Consider the following 24,262-nt stretch of genomic DNA (forward strand, 5'->3'; position numbering starts at 1 on the left):
AACTCTAATTATTAACTGAGAATAACCGAGGTCTGAACTTGTATTTTATTTGAGGGGTGGATGGTTGAGCGTCTCAAAGTAAAATGGGAATATAATCTACTCAAACAATTTTGCTAATGGATGAAGTGTAATCCTCTTTGTTTTAAAAGCAGTTACTGTGGAGAGGGGGAGAGTTTTATGTTAGCAAAAGTCATGTAAGCAGAACAATAAATGCAGTAGTTATATTTTACTGATGCAAACTGTGTTAATGAAAGCTTTGGAGTTTTCTTTTTTGCTTTGATTAAGGATAAGCACCAAATGTTCTGGGGCTTTATGACCACAGCAACTTATCAGAAACAGGATCTGAAACAGTTTCAGAGCATCACACTGCTATGTGGGGGTAGGGGAAATATCAACTACTTGAACAGGAAGGAGGGAGGTTGCATATGAAAATGAATGAATAAAAATTAAATATATTTATATCTGGGACAAATAAACCTATTCCTGTCTTTCTTTTGAGTCACTCAAGCATGTGCCTATATGAATGGGTCACAATCATACAATATATGATCTATGCTAAACCCATACGGATATCATTTACTCATGGTCTGAGATTTGGAAGAGCTGCTGGTCAGTCTTGAGCCAGAAAGGCAGATAGTGTGGTCTGGAATAAGGCCCCTTTCTATATTCCTAACCTGAATAGTGCCAGAAAGCACACAGTTATGGAGAATATACTTTAAGACTTCATTGTTTGTACTTCACCTTAGTGGAGAGAAGTACAGGGAAGCAAATGGGGCATACTGATCTTTCATGGCAGCCCCTGTGCTGCCATAATAATAATAATAATAATAATAATAATAATAATAATAATATATTTATACCCTGTCTGTCTGACTGGGTTTCCCCAGCCACTCTGGGCAGCTCCCAACAGAATATTAAAATCATAATAAAACATTAAACATTAAAACTTCCCTAAACAGGGCTGCCTTCACATGTCTTCTAAAAGTCGGATAGTTGTTTATTTCCTTGACATCTGATGGAAGGGTGTTCCACAGTACAGGCACCACTACTGAGAAGGCCCTCTGCCTGATTTTCTGCCTGGTTCTTCATTCATCTAGAAGGGTGCAGGGCTGTGTTTTGGTCAAAATTGGGGAGTGTCAGGTATGGGGCTTCTAGGCTTAATTCAGCTCTCCATCTTTCTCTCCATAATCTAACACTGCATTATCTTAGTTGTCCTGATGCTACCAGTTAGCTACATTGATCAGCATTCGACTAGCACAAATTTTTACTAAACTTTTTTCTTATCAGAGTCCTTGTAGATAAGGCGAAATGGGGGCAACCTGATCTCCTAAAATCTCCACAGGCACAAATACTATTGCGGCACACTCAACTCTGGCTGGCAAATCAGTGTGAGGGCACAAAGACATAGATCTAAAAGGTTTTGCTTCTATAATGTTGAAAAGCCAAAGAAGGCTTTTCAAAACACTGCAGCCAATGTATAATTCAGCCAAAACGAAAAAGGAATATAAATTGTGGAATCTCTCTTACTGTATCACTGGATGCACTTGGGACATGGTTCTGAGGTGGAATCCACTGTTCAAATGTCATTACCTTGGCCACAAAAGGGTAAACAAAATGTCAACAACAGGAATTGCAACAGCACCATGTAGCTATATCATGAAAGCAATTGGGCTATGCAGAATGCATTTAAAATAACAGGTATCAATAATACCAATGAGGTAGATTTTTTTAAATCAGTTGATTGGCTGTGAGGCCCCCCACATAGTTCTCTGTTGTCAAGTAAGAACTGTCCAAGAAGAAGAAGCAAGCCAAAATTAATGTTGGGACTCAAACTTCATTCATAAAATAATATAGATGCTACCCTTGGGGGCCATAGCTCTCCCAGGCTGACTTACAGCATCTTGAATTGCTTCTCAATGACATAATGGCCTAGTTCACATGTAACACTAATGGCCTAGTATAAATGAATAAATGTCCTGGTTTGCATTTAGAAAATTATGGCCACTTTTCTTCTCCCTCAGAGCTGCTTCTTCCACATCATCAGGAGCTAAGCCATGGTTTGGCTTAGCATTATATGCAAACCTAGGTTTGTGGTTTGTCTCATTCCAAACCAACCACAAGTTGTAACACACTGGTTGAGAGATATAATTGTGTAGCAACCTGCTTGCCCATTGATAAGGGAACCCCCTTTGGTTCCTTTTAATTTGTTCACGGATATCAATAACAACAGCATCATTAGGGACACCTATTTCTGCTGTGTCTTCTAGTTCTTCAGTGTTCAGCAACTGATGAATCATTAATTACCTTTAAATTATTATGCACAAGCCCAAGGGTCAGGCTTCTTTAATTGCTCATACTAGTGGGTTAATTAATGTAGTCTTTTGAAGACAAGTGCCTGGAGACACAGTATATGTTTATAAAAATTGAGAAACATTCTGGACACATACACCAAACTGGAGCTGGCTAGATTGATCAAAGCACTTAGGATAGGCCTGTGCCAAATAAAATTTTACAATACTAATTTAATGGCAGCATAGTTATGTGTTTGCGTGTGCTACAAAGCATTAAACCCTTATGGGTCATATAAAAGAAAAAGAATAACCCACTGAATAAAAACAAATCAAGGGAGATATTCAAACTTTCATTCTTTACTTAGTTCACCAGATACACAAACCTAGTGTGATTGTGACACATTCATAGGAACCTGTCTTGAAGCAGTTTCCTGGCCGCATTTATTTAAAAGAGTGGAAAAATTAAAAAATTACTCTAAATACCCTTGCTTCCCACATGAGATTATTTTCTCCTTAAGTGAAGCAATTACAGGAGATACATATCTGGTCCAGGAGGTTGGCAAGAACGTACAAGGCTGCCCTGTACGTTCATCTAGCTCAGTGTTGTCTACACTAATTGGCAATGGATCTCTAGAGAAGGTCCTCTCCTAGACCTACTTGGAAATGCCAGGGATTGAAACTTGGTCTTCTGTATCAGATGTTCTACCACTGACTTACAGCTCTTCCCCTAACCTGTCGGAGTGCTTGGGACCACCAGGAAGCTCATGATCTGACTAATGTGGATTGTGTGAATGAGCATCTATTATAAAAGCTTAGAAACATGGCCAGCATGATTTGCTCAACCACCACAGACCAAAAGAGAACCATCAACTTTAATGATTTGGCAGGCCCATTTGTTTGAGTACGCAATAAAAATTATGCATGACCCTCCAAGCAGGGTGCCAGGGTGGCTCAACGGGGATGTTGTGGGAGGGATTCCATTAGCAGTCCTTAGTCAGAGAGCAGGCTGATTAAAAAAAAAAAAAAACCCAGCCAAGCCTACAGACACATGGGATCCATTTTGCAACCCAATCTAGAAAGAACTTCAGGCAGGTATTTCTATTGCCCAAGTTCTGCTACAGTTTTAGAGTTACCTGACATGTAGTTTCCTCTATTCTTGTTCCTTGTAGTAAATGAAACCTTTCTCCGATAAGAAAATCTTCATTCATTTCTGTCCGGAGGTGGGAATTAGAAAAGTATAAAGATTATTATCACGAAGAACCTAATTAAAGTTTTTGCAATACATTTTCATTGAAAATAGAATGAGTAACATATACAAATATAACAGAAACGTGGTAGGAAACGCAGAGATATTTTTTTTACCACAGTAGGAAAATTGGAGTTGTTGTTTCTTTTTAAAAGCTTTCAATCTTATTTCCTGTGTTCTCTGGGCTTCTTCCCTTCCCTTATAACATCTTGTCAGCTTTAAAAATATCCATTGCCTCTTGGTATGCTGTAGACATTTAAAATAGCTGTGGTGATGGGGAAACTTAGAGTACACCAGACACCTAGGAGGTCAGAATATTTATGTTCTTTGACTATAGGATAAACACATATTGTCTTTCATTCATACACACACACACACACACACACACACACACACGGGAAGCACTTTGAAAATTTTCTCTAATCATAATAATGAGTTTTTACTGTTTGAAATCAAGATTTTCATTCAGCAAAGTTCTTGTGAAGGTTTTTGTTTTTGTTTTTACTTCCATGCTGCTTTCCATAGTGGAACATCTTTACTGTCCCAGTCTTTCTAAAGATCACCACTATGATTCATCAGCTACTTAAGCTGGTATACTTGGACTTAAACTCATTCATGCCTAATTTGTGGATCACTAAAGTAGCAGTCCCAAACATATTTCAATGGAAGTACTTGCATGCATCTGAACAAACTTGGTTAGCATTAGCCTTTTGATCTGTTTACTAGCTAGCTCTAGGCAAAGCCTACAAAATTGTGAGCCTTGAAGCAGAATTCCAACAGCCATCCATGTATTGTGATTTGCTACATCCTTAATAACCCACTTCCTAATTTTACAGTCCTAAGCAGAGGTAGGAAAAGCCGAAGGCTTATCAATATGTAGTCAGGTGTTTGAATTGTGCTTAGGAATGAAATAGATGTCACTGTAGATGAAATAAACAAATAATAACTCTGTGCCTCTTTCATTGCATCTGGCTAAAACTGATCAGAAATTTATAGTAAAGGGGAAGTGTTACCTTACATTTTCGTCTCGAATTAATAAAGAACATTTCTATACTATTACTATGTATAGGTGTTAAGGGATGGGTAGTACCTCTTGTGGGAGACACATTGTGCTCCTTCTGGGGTACTTTGTCCACCTTTGTTCCCTACCCTGCACTCAGTTTTCACCTGTGGCTCCTAGAAACCGTCAGCATGTGACAGTGGCCACACCCCATCAAACAGCTTTGATAACTAGGTGAGGGTAGCCGATGAGTCTTAAAACCTCAGTGAGTTAGGGACTTCTCCTGCATGTGAAGACAGGCTCCGGCAGATTGAGCAGACAAGACCATTAGTGTGTCCACTGGTCAAGAAGGCAGTTACTCCACCTGCCAGGTTGGGGCTCGTCAACCTGGGAATGTAGTTCATCCAACTCAAGGAAGACTCTGATCCTAAACCTCTGCTGCCTTACAGATATATTCATTCACGAGAAAGACTTTGGGAGGAAACCCAGAGGAAAAATCCATACCCGCTGCCTTGTGGGACCTATTTGGGAGAAGAAAAGGCTAAGGAGTAAACCCTACACAAATCCAGAGTGGAGTTCCTAAGTGGGATGGATGGCGTCTTGTATGCTTCTTCCACCAAACATATTGCTCATTTTTCTTTGGACCACATCAGTAAGGATGAGAAGAGAGACTTGTTGTCTGGGCAGCCCAGGAACCCCATACAAATTGCCTACGTTTGTGCCCAGATAGGTCACTTTGGTGCTGCTAACACAGCAAAAACATTGCAGGAGGCAGCAGTTATGAGTTACCAGCCTCTGCAGCCACAGCAGGCACTGTGATTCTCCAGAGGTTTGGCTGCACCCTGGAGATGCACTCCATTCTCTTGAGACAGATTGATGCCAACGATAATAAGGAAGTCTACTTTTGTCTTCATTTATTTTCTAAATTCTTTTATATGGCATGATCATTTTTTTAAAAAAAATCCAACTCCTTTAGTTTGTATTAGGTGAAGTTGGATGATGTATTTCAACCAAAATCTAGTTAGAGATTTCACACCTCGATCCTAAACCTTTTCACTTGCAAACAGCTCATTAATGTAAATGGAATTTGCATGCACATGAGCATATAGATTACCACAATTGTTTTAGTAGTATATCAAATCAGTCTACTTTTCTGGAAAATGTAAGTTACATTCCCTCAAAATGTTAATGTCAGCAACAGTTGGTATTATTATTCTTTTGGGAAATACGAAGGTGTTACCAAAATGTTACTTTAAATCTGCAGTATCATCATCCTGGGGAACAAAGCTTTGTGTATTTCCTTTGCAATAATAATAATAATAATAATAATAATAATAATAATAATAACATTTGTATCCCACTTTCCTTTCATCATGGAACTCAAAGCAGTAGAGATGGGTTTTGACTTGGTTTTTTATTTCAGCTTTAACCAGACCTACTGAGCTTCAGCACAGATCCGATTTTATTGTGCTATAAGTGCACAAAAGTCTGCAAGATCACTGCTAATCAGCACAGAAAATATTGAACTATACACGGTATCATATGCTTGTAAGCCAGGACCATGCGCAAAACCCTCCACTCTTGCTGCTGCAACATCTCCTTATGCCTTTATGTCTCTCCATGCGCCTTTTCCTGCTGTAAACTGTGCAGGAAATACTGCATAGCAAGACAAAGTCAATGTGCAGATCCTAAAATGAACCCAAGCAACCAGGCCATCTGGCAATGTAGGAACTCTCTGTAGGATTATTCAAAACTATGATGGGAGAAGTAAACTGTACTACAAACTGGGACAAGACCCTCATGGTGTGCCAAGGGAAATGAAATGGTTAAAGAAAAGCTAAAAGATAAGATAGGCTCATGAATAGCCTATTTGAAATCTATGGCTTTAAGGTGCTTAAAGTTAAGCCTGTGGTTTAGTGCTTTGATTCATCAGGGTCTAGTTTCTGTGGGGTCAATCACTTAATCCTCACACCCAATTGCCTTTAGAAAGGAGGGACAAGTAAGGAGAAAGAAAGAAGGAAATAGAGAGGCAACTTACCCTGATTCAGTGAATTCTAAAAACAAACAGGCTTTTTGATAAGGCATAGCATAAAAGTTGCCATGTTCTTGTGTCAACTCTCTTATCTAAACTGAGTAGACCAGAATTCTGAAAGGACTGCATAGAGATAGCTGCTCCTCAAGCTATTATGTACTACCCTCAAGTGCCATGATAACTAGTCTTTCATATTGGCTCCTTTATTCAAAGTGGAAAGGTAGCAGGCGCACCAGTGGTTAAGGTGGTAGACATGTAAAAAAATATTTATAGCTGTGCTTGGCCACAGCTTCCTGGCTCACTTCCCCTGTATGTCGGTACCTTTCCTTGGAAACTCCATTCACATACTGGTGTGTCCATAGTGCTGTGTAAAATCAGACTGATAGGACCCACCGCAGTGTTGGCAAACCATAGTGAAAATATACTTTAAGCCTGCATACACACCATGCATTTGAAGAACCTTATGTCAACATTAGTAAAGGAAAAGCATTTTATATGTGTTATAACACCGTGACATCAGAAGGTGCTGTCGAGTCCCGTCTTTTGCCAACATGATTTCCCATAATAAAGTGTACAATGCGTTTTCCTGTAACACCTTTTTGATGTGCCTAGATCCAGCCCTAGTTTGTTAAGCGACGAGGAATTGTTGCTCTGTAGGAATAAATTACAGCTCCCAGGATTCCTTGGGGAAATAATGTGCTTTAATTTTTTGTCTGTGTATCCAGTCCGAGTCTAGTCTAAAATGCTGTACACAAGTCTTCTTCCCCACCCCCAACCCCACATGATTTTGTCTCTAGTAGGTAAAGGTAAAGGACCCCTGGATGGTTAAGTTCAGTCAAAGATGACTATGGGGTGCGGTGCTCATCTTGCTTTCAGGTCAAGGGAGCTGGTGTTTGTCCACGGACAGCTTTCTGGGTCATGTGGCCAGCATGACTAGACTACTTCTGGCACAAGAATTAAGCTGCACAGATATCAATGAGATTTACATCTAAACAAAAAATGTTTAGGCTAGAAAGACAGGAAGCAGTCCTATACCAAGTCAGACCATAGGTCCATGTAGCTCAGTACTGTCTACTCTGACTGGCAGTGCCTATCTCTCCTGGCCCTACCTGAAAATGCCAAGGAAGGAACTTGGAACCTTCTGAATGCAAAGCACTTGCTCTGCTACTGAGACAGGATGGGGATTTATATTTCTTTCCCCCCCTCCCCCAATGTGGGTTTCCTGTTAGAAGGCTTTGCTACTTCTGTTTTCTACAAAGCACCTAGCATACAGTTCATCGGAAATACATGTCAAATAGCAGGCATACTAATCTTCTGCCAGGATCAAAACAGCAACAAGCTGCTTGCATGAGGGTCTTCTGCTACATGTCAGCTACAGGAAGCATTTAATAGAAGCCATGCTGTTCCTTGCTTCAACTTTCCACTTTATTTAAAGTGCATATCTTTCCCTTGGGGAAGAGTCAGCCCTCCCCACCAGAGGCCTTGACAAATTATTTCACTGTTTTCCTCTGTGCCCTTTAAAATGTTTTGAGGAAAATGCAAAATCAGCTGAAATGCGTATTGCAATTACCTTCAGACTGACAGTGCCTTCCGAAGTACAAATCATTCTCTTGCTTCTTGGGAAGCTGCCCGCGTGTGCCATTCACATTTTTCCTATCTAGAAGCGAAGCAAAGAAAGCAGATTCCTGGATTCATATCATATTAGTGAAGCAGCCGAAAACTCTACATAATTAGCGTTGGGATGCAGATCAACCAATCCCAAAGGGCAATTTCCTTGAAAAAGCTTCTAAAAGTGGAAAAGATTTAGACCAATTGGCATCTATGCACAATATTTAGTTTGATCTGCAGATCCCAATACAGTGTCAGAGAGTCCTTACAGTACCACAAGGGCCAGTGATTATTCATTTGTTCAGTTGCCTGTTTCATTTATGAATTGCTTGTCATGAAGAATCTCAAAGCAATTTCACATTGCATATATAAAAACGATATAATAAAATGCATATATATATATAAACAATTTAAACCCACTACATACCGGTATATAGAAACAATTTTAAATCCATTACAGATGCTGATGGGATAAAAATCTATGCTTGTTGAGGAAAGTTTTCAACAAATGCCGAAAAACAATAGAGAAGACACCTGTCTGATATGTAATGAGAGGTGCTAACACACAAAGTCCTTATTCCAACATTGTGTGAAATGGGGCCACTTATTTTATGGTTGTAAGTTGTTTTTAATATTGTTTTATATGCTGGAGCCTGCCTTGGGACCTTAGGGTGAAGGGTGATTTAGAACAACAACAATAACAACAACAGTATCTGCAGGATGCCCTCTCCTGTAGAGCACAACAATCGCTTGGGTATATAAGGATGGTGAAAAGGAGAAGTAGAGCTGTGAGTCCTCAGCATTCTGATGGCAACACACTCCATAATTCAGGATGACCTCACCATGGTTTTCTGTAGATGTTAAATAGCATGGAGGGTAGCTCAAACCACATAGAGCCCCACACTGCTGGCTGCACAAATCTGCACAATTTCTGAACAAAATCTGAACAATACCGCTCAAACACCAGATTCTAGAGTCGGCCATCCAACTAGGGCCAGAAATACTGCAAAGCAATACTGCCTGCTCCCAACTTGGACAGCTACTCCAGAAGGATATTATTATTATTACAGTCATACCTCGAGATAAATATGCTTCAGGGTAAGTATTTTCAGGTTGCGCTCTGCGGCGACCCGGAAGTAACGGAGCACATTACTTCCGGGTTTCGCTGCTCGCGCATGCACAGACAGTCAAAATGACGTCACGTGCATGCGTGGAAGCGGCGAAATGCGACCCGTGCAGGCGCAGGCGCGCAGGCGCGTCTTACGTTCTGTTCAGGATGCGAACGGGGCTCCGGAACGGATCCCGTTGGCATCCCGAGGTACCACTGTATTATTATTATTATTATTATTATTATTATTATTATTATTTCTATACTGCCCTATACCTGAAGGTGTCAGGGCAGTTCACATAAAATATAAAATACATAAAGTCAAAACAAAACCAATAAAAAAACCCCAAAAGAGCTAGCATTTTTGAACAGGGTATAGGATCGAGTTAGGCAAAGGCCTGGTTGAAAAGGAACATATTTGTGTGGCACCTAAAGGTGTATAGTGAAGGCGCCACACGAACATCCCTGGGGAGAGCATTCCACAGATGGGGAGCCACTGCAGAGAAGGCCTGTTCTCGTGTTGCCACCCTCCGGACCTCTCGTGAAGAAGGCACATATGGTCCTTGAGGTATTGTGGTCCTGAGCCATTTAAGGCTTTATAGGTCAAAACTGAAAGATAATTGGACTGAAAGCTGCTGAAAGATCAATGAGAATCAACAAAGTCAAAAACCCACTGTCTCTCTTCTGACTCCGGGTGACTAAAGCCTGTAACAGAGCCTAAACTGGATCCAAATCTGGCCAGTAACTACCAGCTAAAGGATCTTGACCAGGAAGGGAGCTTTGAAATCAGTCAGTAGTTTATTTCAATTTCGGTTCAGTGATGGTTTATTTGGGAGTGATCCAACTAATGTTTATTTTAGACAATTTGGGAATACTCTAATACTCAGATAGATGAACCTGTGGTTCTTAATCCCAACACAAAAAGCCTCAGAAAAGGTACACCCCAGCTTCATGCTATCTAGATGTTAAGGAGATGGCTCCTGCAGTGCCCCGTAAGGGGATCCCCTCAGGTGGAGATCCCCTTTTGGTCCTGCCCCCTTCAGGGTCAGCACTGGTAAATATAAACCCCAAACCCTGAAGTCAGGCAAGAAGACAAGCATGCTGAGGGGTTGGGCTCTGTTGCTAGTGATGTTGGAGGTGCATCACTCTTGCATCAAAAAGTAAGCGTCTGAAGAGAAGCAGCTGCCACAAACCGTAAGGCCATAGCCTCTAAATTAACTCTGCAAAGCTGGCAAATATGTGTTGACTGCTGATGTGAGAAACTTGTGTTGGGTTGCAAGCTACTATTGACTCGCTATCTCTATTTGTCAACTTGCATGTGAAGCAATTGGTCTTAATATCCCTAGGAAAGTTCTATGAGTACAGATTTGCCATGATTTTGTTTTAAGGATGCCACACCGATTTATTCAAAGCAGACATCAGCAAATTTATGGTTTCAACATGTGAGAGTGTAGTATCATCTTTTTTAGGAATATGATTGCATCTCTTTCATGGTTCGTATTGATTTCAAGACTGTATTGTATTGATTTCAAGAGTGTACTAAGAACCACATCTATGAAACATCTGTTGTGATTTCTTCTGAATGGTGATGCAATTCCTTTTAAGGCTTTTTGTTTTTTTTTCCATTTTAAATACACTTGGAGAAAAAGAAAGGAAATTATTTTGATATGGCATGGCCATTTTATACTTGTGGGCTTTAAAGCAATAATATAGTGTCATGAAATATGAAGGTTTTTGCAATTAAAATCGATATTTTTACCTTTAGAAAGCACCCTTGCTTTAAATGTTCTCCATTCATTGTCATCTAGTGAGATAAAATATGAATGGATGCAAATCCTGCTGAACTGCAAAACTCACAGAGAGGTCGATAGGCTCTTTATGATGGATTGCCATGTTTTTATTTATTTCCATATTCAGCAAAAAAAAAAAAGTATTTAAAATGTCTGAATAAATCAGTTCTACAACTTGGAATATATACGAAATGATTTTTATAAAGCTAGCTGCTGAAAACAGGATATGTTGACCATCACAATCAAACATGAAAAAATGATTAGACATTTTATGAAAATACATTTCATTTCTCAAGTTATGTTTGCAGTTTCAACTAGCAAAGGAAAATAGCCATTTTAACAATGGCAAACAAATTAGACACACATTCTATTAAATCTGAAATGCTCCCATAATTGTTTTTTTGTATGCATGTATGGTACTTTCCAGCAACCTCTGTCAGAGTGTTGGATTTGTCTGTTTCACTAGATGCATTCAACACATGAATGTCCCCTTATTTGCGTGATAAAACAACAGCACAAAAGCCTGAACAGAACACAATGTGAATTACTAACCAAATGCTTCATTTTCTGACATGGACTTCTGGATGGACCTAGAAAGAGATAAAAAGAATGTAGAGTCTGATCTTTTATTAATCGATTCAACGTAGTTATTCTAACGACTGAACCAGGGTTTTTGTCTGCTATCTTTAAATGATGCCTGTGCACTCTAACTGCAGTGGAGCTTTGTGATAAAACAATCCTGCACCCTACAAAAACTCATGCCATAATAAATTTGCCATAGGACTCTAAGTCATTTATCATAAGGCTGACCCTGCTTTGGATGAGAAAATTATTCTCAAACTGAGCCTAATTTTCTTCCCATCTATTATTCATTGCCAAGCATTTACCAAATAGTTAAGGGGAGCATGACTCATTCGGGGAGCACATAATTCACAAATAATTGGTTTACATTATTCATTATATGTAATGAGTGGATGATTGTCTGAGTCAATTGTTGTTCACACAGGTTCAAGAATCTGGATTGCTAAAAACAAAATGCTGTCCTAGGTGAGACAAGTGTGATCCCTCTCTGCCCCTCAAAATCCATCCAAAGTATTGTCTCCATCAGGACATGTTTGTTTTGGCAGTAGTTGGGCAGGGGTGCTCATGTGACCTGAATGATTCTACAGTAGGCACAGGTCTACCTGTTTCTCCATTTCTGTGCCTCCAAACTACTTGGGACAGCAGTCCTGGACCACAGAGTTGCTTCCCTCCAGTGCTGAAAATGTTCGAAAGCACGTCAAAGTGCTAGCAGATAAATAGGTACTGCTCTGGTGGGAAGGTAAACGGCGTTTCCGTGAGCTCCTCTGGTTCGCCAGAAGTGGCTTAGTCATGCTGGCCACATGACCCAGAAGCTGTCTGTGGACAAACGCCGGCTCCCTCGGCCAATAAAGCGAGATGAGCGCCGCAACCCCAGAGTCGGTCACGACTGGACCTAACGGTCAGGGGTCCCTTTACCTTTACCTACTACTGCTGTCACATGGAGCATGGCCAGCTCCCCCCTCACATGATATTATCTATATGCCAATGGTCAGTGGCTTGCCAAGATTTCAGACAAGGGTCTCTCCTGGCCCAACCCTAGGTATACCAGGAATGGCACCTAAGACCTTCTGTATGCAAGCAGGTACCTTGGCACTGAGCTACAGTTTGGAACTTGTGGATGAGTAGGGAGTATAAATCCCAAGAATAAATACTCAGTGATGAGAAAACTTCCTCTGCTGCATAACTATTATAGGTACAGAAGATTCCCTCTTACCAGCCCAGCAGAAAGCCTTGGACATTAGTCTATTGTTATTGGAGAAATGCACCTCAAAGATCAACTGATCACCATTACATTCACAAGACAAGCTCTCTATCTTGAGCCTGAACTTGGACAATAAATTCATCTGTTGATAATAGTGATCCGGAAATTCAGATGGCTTAATAGCTGACATGTCTGCAGGGTTGGCCCTATCATGAGCTGATTTGGGTACCATGAAAGGCAGCAAATTGTTATTTATTATTAATATTATTAATATTAATATTTATTTTTGCTGCTGAAGAGTGAGAGAGGTACTTGGGGAAATTTCTGCCTCAGGTGCCAAGATAAACTTGGCTGGCCTTGGGCTTTTGTGTCTTGAAGAAGAGACGGTGCCATCTGATTGCCCACCTCAGATAGCAAAATGTTTGGGGCTGGCCCTGTATGTCTGTCACATAGACACAGATCTGCAGATAAGTCGTTGTATAAGATGGGATTGCAAAATGAGATGGCAATTGAAAGAGGAAACACCTACAAAGATCCTGTCAGAAGCTCGGAATCTGCCAGTCCAGCTCTTCTCTTAAATAAATACAAAAATAAATCAGTGTGCATACTAGTCATTAGCAGAAACAATCATAAGATTGGCTCATGCAAATCTTAGTCCAACCAAACTACTGTCACAGAAATGTCTGATAAAATATACCTTGGCTTGGTGGTTAATCCAAATCATTTTGAAAACTAATTTGTATTGGGATAAAGGGGGGAGGGGAAACTCACAAGAAGATTATCAGGTCAATAGTACAAGCACACTCTGAAATAGGTTACCATATAAGTCTTATGGGGGGAAACCATACATATGGTTAACCCATGCTGAGCTTAATGATGACTAAATGTATCTGAGTTTTGATGTCTCCTCTTCAGTTATTGTAAAGAGAAAGTTTGGAAACAAAATGCTGAAAAAGATTTAGAGTGTTTTGCAAGCTTATATACATTTTCAAATGGCACTAGCACTGCCACATACACAGTACAAATACATAAACAATTAAAAGATTGAGGCTAGGTTAGTACACAAAACTAGAGACAGTGCACGGATGCTATTATAAATGTCCACTTACTGTCTTTTTTTCATCAATGTGTTTTCAATATCAGAAAATTCCTTTGGTGAAAAGAATAAAACTGGTTAGTTTCCAATTTAAAAAACACATTTTTTTTTTTAAAAAAATAGTTCTTATAATATGTCTTTAAAATTCATACTACCTCCCCAAAACTTCTCAGTGAAGTGTGAGCATGCTAAGTGGACTGCAAAAGTTACAAACTATTAAGTACCATTTCTAGAAATATAATGGGAAATTAGGGGAAGAAGAAATGGGAGATGGAATTGAGTTGTTGAGCTCCTAACATTCTAGGTCTTCTCAAAACTGTCAGAATTTTGCAGGAGGAATTCAAGTGCATACTGGAAATTTTGGTTTGTGCAGTTTAAGCGAATTAAAGTCATTTTAGGTCCACGAATTCATTTTTAAAAATGGAATTCTTGTGGTTCAGAAAGGCATGGGATGAGTGAATAACAGGAAGATGCATAGCTATGAGCAAGCAAATTTGAGTAAATCCAGAATGAATGCTCAGTGTTGTATAACCTCTCCCAAAACTATTCAGAATCAATGCTCAGTAAACACCAGGCACAGTCTAATCTACACATAAGTTTTGTGGAAACAAATAGTCTGGAGGAGCCCTTATAGCAGGGGCAGACTTTGGCCCTTCAAATTTCAGTGGCGCTCTGTGCGAGGCTAACATTCGGCATACACTCCCTTCTGCTCAATTGGCTATGTCATAGTTGTGATGTCCAGTGTGGCAGAACCAGCTGCACTGCCCTAAATCCCCTTTTGCCTATAGTAAGCTGGAAGGCAGCTTGGCTGAGATGGAACATTCCTGTTCAGTGATGGGTATACATTGCAGAATACTGTAGCAAGACCCATTTGCTGTACATGTATGACTTGTTCCTCATCACAAAGGCATTCTAGCAAAATTCTTCACAGTTTGAAAGAGAGATTCCTTGTTGATTTTGGAATGAAGTTATGCTGCCTTGAAATCATGAGGTGACAATGTTCAGATGGTGACTGACAGGATTCAAGATGAGAGTCCAGGCAGGCTCAGTTAATAAGCTTAGAGCTGCATATAAGGTGTAGACCTAATAACTCTCATGCTAGAAATAGCAGATAGGAGATTACACATTGCGCTTTGGCCTAAGCGGCATTTTTCCACAAGGCACATTGCTGAAACGTCACCGCTAATCTCGTTTTCCATTTCTAGAAACTATTTTATAAATAACCATATTGATTCTGCAGCTAGCAGAGTGACACAGCAGAGAGCTGTTATTTTTAGTTAACTACTGTACTAAACATTTCTCAAAACAAAAATGTAGAGATCCAACAGGATATTTATGTTCCTCATTAAAGCTGGTTGATAGTGAGCAATTTAACTGATTTAGTATTCTTTTCTTCCTTTTTCCCCCCAAAGAAGAATTTTAATTAGTGTTACATTAAAAAAGGTAGTGCAGCATTTAAAAAATGTTCCCTCTTCATGGGCATGAAACATGTGATATCAATGAATGAGAGATGATGTCAGAGATTGCTTTGCTTACTATTGTGTGCATTGAGTGTGTGTGAGTTTAACTTTGTGGTGAATCCATTTGCTCTCTGTTATGGGAACAAAGGAAAAGTTCCAAATGTAATCCCTGGCAGAGGTGGGAAACACCTTGGAGAGTCACTGCCAGTCAGCAAGGATAGAGTGAACCACAGCCTGATAGATTCACACATTCAACCAGACATGGCAAGTGTGTTAGGGCATGTTACATACTAGAGCTTTAAAACATGATAGTTTGCATATTGTAACTGCACAAGCTTCTCTGACTTGTACAACATTCCTAATTCTGGGTGGGAGGGCTATATAAAAAGGTTTGCTGCTGCTTCTGCTTCTGCTGCTGGGACAAAGACATGACACCAAAGAGTTATCACTATGGATAATTCCTGAACAAGAGTACTCCATGCTGGTCCAACCTGTCATAATTGACATTTCAGCTTCATCAGCAGTGCAAGGTGCTAATATCAGAGAAAAGGGCAAAGGTGGATTTAGGGCAGTGCGAGCTGTGCAGTTGCACTGGGCCAAGGAGGGTGCCTTCTCAAAGCCAGTAGGTACTTGCCTGTCTTTGGGCAAGGAGGTGCGAGGGCTCAGACAGGGTCCTAGAGTCATCCTTCCTCCTTTTCAAAGCCAGGCAAGTGCTTATTGGGCTTTGGGAAGGAGGTAGGAGGGTTCTAGGACCCTGCCAGAGATTCACACCTCCTTTCCAAAGCCTGGCACAAGCCAGCGCCACAAGGGCTGGGGTGTGTGTGTGAGGGCATCAAATGGCCTTGCACAGGGCAGCATATTACCAAGGTCTGCCTTTGAGAGGTTGACTATTGATTGATTGATTGATTGATTGATTATTTATTTAAGTATTTATATACAGCCCTTTCACAGAATATCAGGGCATTGCACAACTACATAAACACTTAAAAAGAAAACATTAAAAGCAGTACAAAACAATAATTAAAATGACTAGCTACTCAATATTAAAAAACATCATCCAACAGCCTAAAAGTCAAAAGTGAGAATGCCTGCCAAATCTCTGCTGGAAGAATGTTTCACAGAATCGGACTGGTGACAATAAACACCCAACTTCTAGAGGACAACTAATGGCAGACCTCCAGATGATCAGGCTGGGATATAAAGGCTCAGGTAGTCCTTAGGCATCCTCCATCCAAGTCATTCAGGGATTTGCATAGCAAAACAAGAACCTGGCCTGGGAGCAAATGGGAAGCCATTGTAGATGTTTTAGCAGAGGTGTAGCATGCTGCTGGCCATCTGCCTTCATCAGCAGTCTAGCCGTTGCCTTCTGCACCAGCTGGAGCTTCCAGCCAAGGACCATGGGCAACCCCACGTAAAGCACAGTGCAGTAATCCAGTCTTGAGATGGTCAACGCATGGAATACTGCGACCAAGTTACCCAAATCTAGATACCGCCATAACTGGCATACCAGATTAAATTATTGAGGTAGAGTTGTGTTGAGAAACTACCAGTACTTGTACCAAATAAAAGTGACACTTTATTTCAGAGGCACCAATTCCTGCTGTAGCACAAACAGTGACTTTGAATGCTCATTCATAAAACAGTAGCAAAGATAAATCTGTATATCTTGTCTGGCTGCCCTTTGTGACTGCCCCTCATGCCATGACTTTAATTTTAGTAACATACATTAACATGGTGACCTGATTTCCAAGGGATAACAGAAATAAGTTCATAGTAATACCAGACTCTTTTTTGAAAATAACATCTGTTGATTCATACTGCATACAATCAAGATCTTGTGTGTTCTTTTCTTTAAAATAATATTGCTGCTAAACATTGCACAGATGGCTTGCAGTTAGGTTTTATTGGAAACAGATAAGAGCTTCAAAAGCTCCATTTGAAAACAACTAGGAAAGTAAATGGAACTAAATCATGCAAGCATTTGGAATATTGCATTGATTTCCACCCCTTTCCTGATGGATGTATTCTTTGTTTGTTTCTCCTGGTTATATTTGTTGGACTACGGTCCAGCTTAGCAATAGATGGTACATGCAGAGTTGCATGCAAGAGAAGCAGGTCCAGAAAGCATGAGTCTGGGCGGTTTCCCCTCTTGCTCGACACGTTTCCAAGGGAAAACCCACTCTTTAGTGATAGATTGGAACAAACATCAATCCAAATTGCCATTTGCTCCAATTGAGCGCTAAAGAGTGGTTTTCCGGGAGTGGCGGTGGGGAGCAGGGAAAAGCAGCGGGATAAGGGGAAGTGTGGATAAGACCTAAACTGACTAATCACCTTCCACTGGTGATGCAAAGCTCTGCCCCAGGTCTACATGTTAGCATGGATGTGAGAGACAGGGAAGTTTTTGTGCATATGAGTTTTTTTTGTGTGTAGACATCACCAGAAACCTGATTGCATAGAGATTTTTGCATGAAGGCGTTTGGACCTCAGGCATCCCTAGTATTTGGAGCTGGAGCTGAAAGAAGCCAGGTTTCTTTGGCGATGGGGTCAAGAGTAAAAACCCATAATTCATCTGCACACTTTGCGCCTTCACACTAGTACTATGTGCTAGTGCAGAAGTGAAATGGGATATGAGCATCAAGCTGAGATGGACAATGGAGACATTTGCCAAGTCATGTACAATAAACAGATGCTGGTTATACCCACTGGGGAATTCTCATGCTTGGTTGGAACTTCCACATCTCATTAAGGAGAGTGGACTGCCCTAGAAAGACAGGGTCCTAGATCCTGGACCATATCCTAATCCAGTTACTTCTGACCATTATGGAAGGGACTGGGCTTTTTCTAACACATAACTTTTGGTGTTTTCAGAGACGTACCAGTTTGAAAAGAGTTGTGTTTGTAAGTCTGTGTTCAAACCTAAGCAGTTATAACAATTCCATTGAAAAGCAGTCCAAATGTTTAAAGACAGAATGACATTAGTGATTAAGCATCAAATTACTGATGTAGGATCACTTACCAAAGACTGAGATCTTTCGGGAGGTCCACATTTCGCAGAGGCAATTACTGGGGTGTTAGCCCTGCTAGTCATGCAAATGGTCTCATGTGGGTCTTGATTTTCCTTAACTGGTTCATATAAACTATCCATAGAGCCCTCCTGAAATTCAAGAGCATCATAATTGTTTTAGCAACTGTTCTATAATTGTATATTTTATTGTTGTAATCTGCCCTGGGATCTTATGGTAAAGGACCAGTAAGAAATAATGATTAGAATAGAATAGTATTCAGTCTGTCATACAAAGTCAGTTCACACAAGTATTGCTTCTATTTCTGATATTTTGGGGAGGGCCACTCTCTCTTATATTTGAAGTACAGTAAGAACAACATGCCAAACAGCTGTTACAGGTTCCACAAAGTTTCCAGGGCAAAAGAAAATGGCACCAAGGGTCCACAGATGGTCAGAGGTCCACAATTACTGGGGGTGGGGTTTGCAACTATTTTAAATTGAGTATTTATCTTAATCTGCTGTACTCATGTGGAGGCCCGATTATGCCCAGGTCTGAAGATGTGAAAAAAGCAGGTGTTGAGGATCTTACAGTAAGTGGCAACATTGCCAGTTGCACCACTATCCTTGGTATGCCCCACTTGTCTGAGTTTATGGCAGGGAATTGGTCCAGGAATAGGCTCAGGGTTGGCCCCACCATTGGGCAAAGTGAAGCAGACACCACAGCTTATTTTGGGTGCCATGAAAGGGCAGCAGATGGTTATGTATTGTGGGACATTCTGCCTCGGGTGTCAAAATAACTTGGGCAGTCTTGGTACACAGTGGCCAACCAGATGCCCCTAGGAACCCCAGAAGCAGAACCTGAATGCAACAGCATTCTGCCCACCTGCCATTCTCAGCAACTGGTCTTCAGATGCATATTCATCTGGATTACATCCCACAAAGAAAGAGCTTTGTTTGCAGAACTATTGTTTTGCTTTAACAAAGATTAGCAAGAACAAGAATATTTTCTTTACACCATCCCTTTATTTGCTGAACCAAATATTCATAAACTGCAAAAGTGGCTCAGTGACTCTGAAAGTCGTTAAGACGATTAAGCTGCCACACTGTATTTAATATTAGGATTTACCAGTAAAATTTAGAGCCAACATATGGAAGAGAGATGGAGAAATGGAAGAAACCTTATTTGGGTTAATTCGTTTCATCTTCCAGCAGATGCAAGCAGATTGTATATCTTTTCTGTATGACTTGAAGAGAACTTTCCTCAGTTGAGTTTAACAAACCACAGAAAAGCCGGGATAACATCCCTTTGTCTTTCTCCACAGAAGTTGATTTCACACCAGATACATAATCTTCACAATTGTTACATACTGGATATGCAATTACAATTGCTTATGATTATTGGTTGTTTAGGAACCTCATGCAAAACCTTACTATAGCAAATTAATAAAATCCAACAGTGTCTTGCACATTGGGACAAAATAATTAGATTTCTGTCCCTAAATTAGGCAGACTGTTTTGTGGACCTCTATATAAAAGAGGAATGGGGAAACTTTTCTAACTGGTGGGCTAGATTCTTAGATTTCCCATCCCACCTATATATCTGCCACACACCTGAAAACTCCCCAGTTTTCAGCTGCTTTTGCGTGACCTCAGGTGAAGTATTTTCCTTTCCCACATAGTTTGAAATCAAACAATGCAGGCTAAAGCAGAGGGCTTTGCATGCATCAATGATCATCTGATCAGTAGAGCCTGCAAACCCCATTTCCTTTGCCTGTGTGGTTGGAAATCAGTTCACATGGCACAGGACTTGGTCGGTGTTGTCGATCATCTGTCTGGCAGTTTCTGAAAACCCAGTTTTCAGAAGAAATCCACATTTGTAGCTGCTGATGTCATATAGGATATCACGTGTAAGGCAGGTGGGTGCAGCTTGGGGTAAATCAAATTAGAATCCCTGCTGAGTCTAATTAGTCCCACAGGACAGATGTTCTCCATTGCTTCTAGAGACTCAATGCAAAGTTTTAAAGTCAATAACGTCCAACCAACCTACAAAGCCACACACTGCTACATTGCTACATCTCTGCTCTGACCATCCTTTCCCAAAAAGCTCCCCTCACCCTGTAAAAATACCATGTTGGTGACCTTTTGGCAAGCCACCTCCAGGCACTTATTCAGGGTTCGGTTTCCTTGGAATGAGAGACAGTGGAATCTGTGGTGTCTTTATGATATAAGGTTTATTTGCACATATAAATAACTCTGTAAGACAGAGTTGTTCTGCCTGGCCTTTGGCTTGGAGCCAATTTGATTCCCTCCCCCTCTTTCTTTTTTCTTTCTCCTCCTGCGATGAGGCTACATTTTAATATTTTAATATTTTAATGTTTCAATATTTTAATGTTGTATTTTAATTTTGTTTTTAAGTTGTATTCATTCAACTTGTTTTTATTATTGCTTGTTAGCCGCCTTGAGCCTGGCCTTGGCTGGGGAGGGTGGGGTATAAATAAAAATTATTATTATTATTATTATTATTATTATTAATACAACTTGAGCCTATGATGGAGGGGCTCACAGCATTAACTCCCCAGAAGGTCTTGCTTCTACTATAGTCACAGCCTTCGAATCAAGCAGAAATCAAGTCTCTCTCACTCTCTCTCCCCTTCTGCCTTCTCCCTGCTTCTAGCCCAGCTCTCACACCCATTCTAAAGAAGTTCATTCAAAATCTTCAGTTCTGTTCTAAAGCCAATCAGATATGTCACAGGAAGATTCAGTTTTATAATGAGCAGGACTAGGCTACCCCATTGGCACATGTGAGTCAGGGCAACATGTAATCCAAGATATATGGGACAATAGGCAGTTTCTAGCCAGCACACTCTGGCACCTTGCATAAAGAAGCCAAAATACATGGGTCACAAATGATTTGTTCAAAATTATAGAGTTGGAAAGGACCATGAGAGTCATCTAATGCAACCCCTTGCGATGCATGTATCTTTTACCCAATGTGGGACTCGAATCCATGACCCTGAGATTAAGAGTCTCATGTTCTACCAGCTGAGCTATCCTTTGATCTTATAATTCATTCAAAAGCTTTGAATTTGGTAATGGAATTTGTCTGAGCCAATTACCGCATTTCAAACTAAATTTTCCTGTTTTGAGAAATATGATGAAAAGTACTCAGCTAAAGCACCTTCTGTTTAAACATTTTGTATGTTTTAAACTATTGTAATTTGTTCTTGATTTCATGGTTTTATCTTGATGTAAACTGCATGGATGCTTTTGTTTTCTTTTTTTAAAATCAAGGGGTGTATAAATTTTTATTAAATAAATAAATAACTATCTCTTGGCTCATGTTGTACATACAGCCACTTGCAGGGGCAAAATGGCCCAGATAATCCCTGATACGGCAATTATGTCTGCCTCATCTCAAGTGAAATGGAAACTTTCACTGATAGGTATAACGACAAGTGTTTTTTAAAAAATACTTCATTTATGTAATTCCATCTGAGGGAAATACATCAAGCCCTCTTGATCCTTAGTTTCATAGGAAATCAGCAAGAACAATCATTTTAACGAGGTTTGATGAGATAGAAGCCACTGTAAGGTGTGCTAATAGATTCTTGACCTGATCTCTATTCCAACTTCTTTGTATTCTCACTTTGTTGTTGGCTCGTTTAATGTACTTGCCACTGTAATTTACCAGTGTTCTTTTATGATGTATACAATAGAGGATTATAAATCTAAAAAGAAATGAAAACAAGATACTTGCATGTATTGAACTAGATCAAAATGTCACTTTAAAAAAATATTTCTTTTCAACAAATAAGCAATGTATTCAATTAAATTTTCATGGTAGAAGCATAAATATTCACAAACAGGTAGGAAAAACTGCTTGTTTGTTTGTTTGTTTTTTTAAAAAAACACCCTGCATTTGCTTTCACCATATGAAAAGATATTGAAACACTACAGCGCATAGACTAAAATATCTTGTGAAAAGAGCTGCATTTTACAACAGTACTTACACTTAAAGTGTGCTATCAAAGTTTTAAAACCTTATGGCATTTATATTGTGAGAACACACAATGTTCCACCCCCCCCCCCCCAGGTCACACTGCAACTGCATGAGTCTCAATATTTCAAAACACCATTTTAGAAATGGAATTCAAATCGTTTCTTGAATGCATGACACAAAGAGAAACTGTTTCATCTTCATGAATAAAAAAACGGCTCCACATGAACCATTAAGGGGGGTGGACATCAGTTCCACAGCTACCAGACAAAATACTTCTAAATCACGCTCCTCTCTGGTTTTATTTTATTTTTATTTTTATGATTTGCTTCCTTTGCTGTTCTATTCCTCTTCCCCTTAGTAACTGAGAGTTTCATACTGTACACCCAACAGTTCTCTTTTTAACACCTTTAATCTCTGTCACCTGACTAAAGCTCATGTTTATAAAGTAAGGCAGACTAAGAAGAGACTTACCAGTGAAAAACAGAACAGATTCATTTTTCTCCGAAGTCAAAATTTGCAGCATTTACAAATATTATCCTCGTCCAAGGAATTGCAGCCACAGAATGCAGCTCCTTCTTGTCCTCCCCAGCTGTTTGAACATTTCTCCCTAGAGATTAGGGCAAGATAAAATCCCTGCAATAATCCACTGGATTCCCAGCCCATTATCAAATGAGACAGGATTGCCAGGGCCAGCACACGCAGTTCCTTAAATTAATGAACAATGTTTACCAACAAAACCAGATTAAGGTCCAGCAGCCTTGAATTTAATTTGCTCAGGTTACTGCACTTTTGTGATTCCAAAGCAAGCCTGACTGGCTCAGTTAGTGTCTACAGCGCCTACATTCCCAATGTTACACTTCGAAAAGAGTGTCACCATTCTTCTGGCAGGGCTTCCGAAAGACACCTATTCAACAAGTGCAGCACTGTGTTTTCTTGTAAGAAAAAGCATGCTTACCATGCAGTTTTCAGGACAAAGGGGTCATGCCAGGGGATAAAATGCCAATCCTAACTACAAATAACATATAAAATGCAACAGATGGCAGGGGCGCCAACTTGCCCTCCACATTGAGAGGACCCAGTGTCACGTGATGCACCCCGCCTCTGATCTTCACCCTCACCCCCTATAGTTGGCATCCCTGACAGTTGGTGCTTGAAAATCTGACATTTGAAACAGCAGTGCATTGTGGTGAAAAACCAGAGGGTAGTACCAACCATTTGCAAAGCCATTTAAACTTTCAATGAACTTGTAATTAGGGAAGAGGGCTGGAGATAACAGGAGTAGTTCTGTCAAGGGTGCTGTTAGAGGATGACTGAGACAGTCAAGAGTCCAAGGTCTATTGCCCTGCCTCTTCCTCCCTCTCCCTCTTAAGAACTTTGCTTAAAGCCTGGTGCACTGCCTAGTGAAGTGCCAGTAAGACCACAACTACCCAACCTTAATTGCCCATATGCCTTCTATACCTTTGTGCATGTTTATGTTATGGGTCTGAGTCCTGAATAACTACCTAGCAGTGCCCCGGAGCTCTCTGCTGCTTGGAGAAAATGTAGAAAGCTATGAGCAGTCGTTATGGCAAGGCTTCCTTCAAAAGGAAGGCTGTAGAACAGTTTTGAGCAGACTGGCTCAAAGAAGTGAAGCTTCACTTGTCCTCCATGCCAGAAAAATGTTCAGCTGCATGCCAGGAGCAGAGCAAGATAAAGAGGTGACAGTTGGACCCCTGTGGCTTGTTGTTTAAGAAGAGAATCCGAACACTTTCATACACCTATGAAGAAATCAAAAAAACGTGAAGCTAACAGCACAATCTTAGCTGTGCTTACTTAGATGTATGTTCCTCTTTGCTCAATGTGCT

At 40.3% G+C, this 24,262-nt stretch overlaps 1 protein-coding gene across 1 annotated transcript in view; it reads right to left on the bottom strand.

The window, feature by feature from the left end:
* Nucleotides 1–22,980, bottom strand: part of SAMSN1 (SAM domain, SH3 domain and nuclear localization signals 1) — a 74,211-nt gene extending 51,231 nt beyond the window's left edge. Inside the window, exons 1-7 of the mRNA XM_081004350.1 lie at nt 22,890–22,980; nt 18,431–18,568; nt 13,968–14,008; nt 11,628–11,665; nt 8,140–8,226; nt 3,425–3,501; nt 1,528–1,590 (exon numbers count right to left, since the gene is read on the bottom strand). Coding sequence (XP_080860476.1) covers nt 1,528–1,590; nt 3,425–3,501; nt 8,140–8,226; nt 11,628–11,665; nt 13,968–14,008; nt 18,431–18,568; nt 22,890–22,913 — 468 coding nt within the window. The 5' untranslated portion in view covers nt 22,914–22,980. The remainder of the gene's footprint in view (nt 1–1,527; nt 1,591–3,424; nt 3,502–8,139; nt 8,227–11,627; nt 11,666–13,967; nt 14,009–18,430; nt 18,569–22,889) is intronic.
* Nucleotides 22,981–24,262: the final 1,282 nt, after the last annotated feature.

This window comes from Podarcis pityusensis, assembly GCF_964106645.2.
Source record: "Podarcis pityusensis genome assembly, chromosome: 4".
Taxonomy (NCBI): Eukaryota; Metazoa; Chordata; class Lepidosauria; order Squamata; family Lacertidae; genus Podarcis; species Podarcis pityusensis.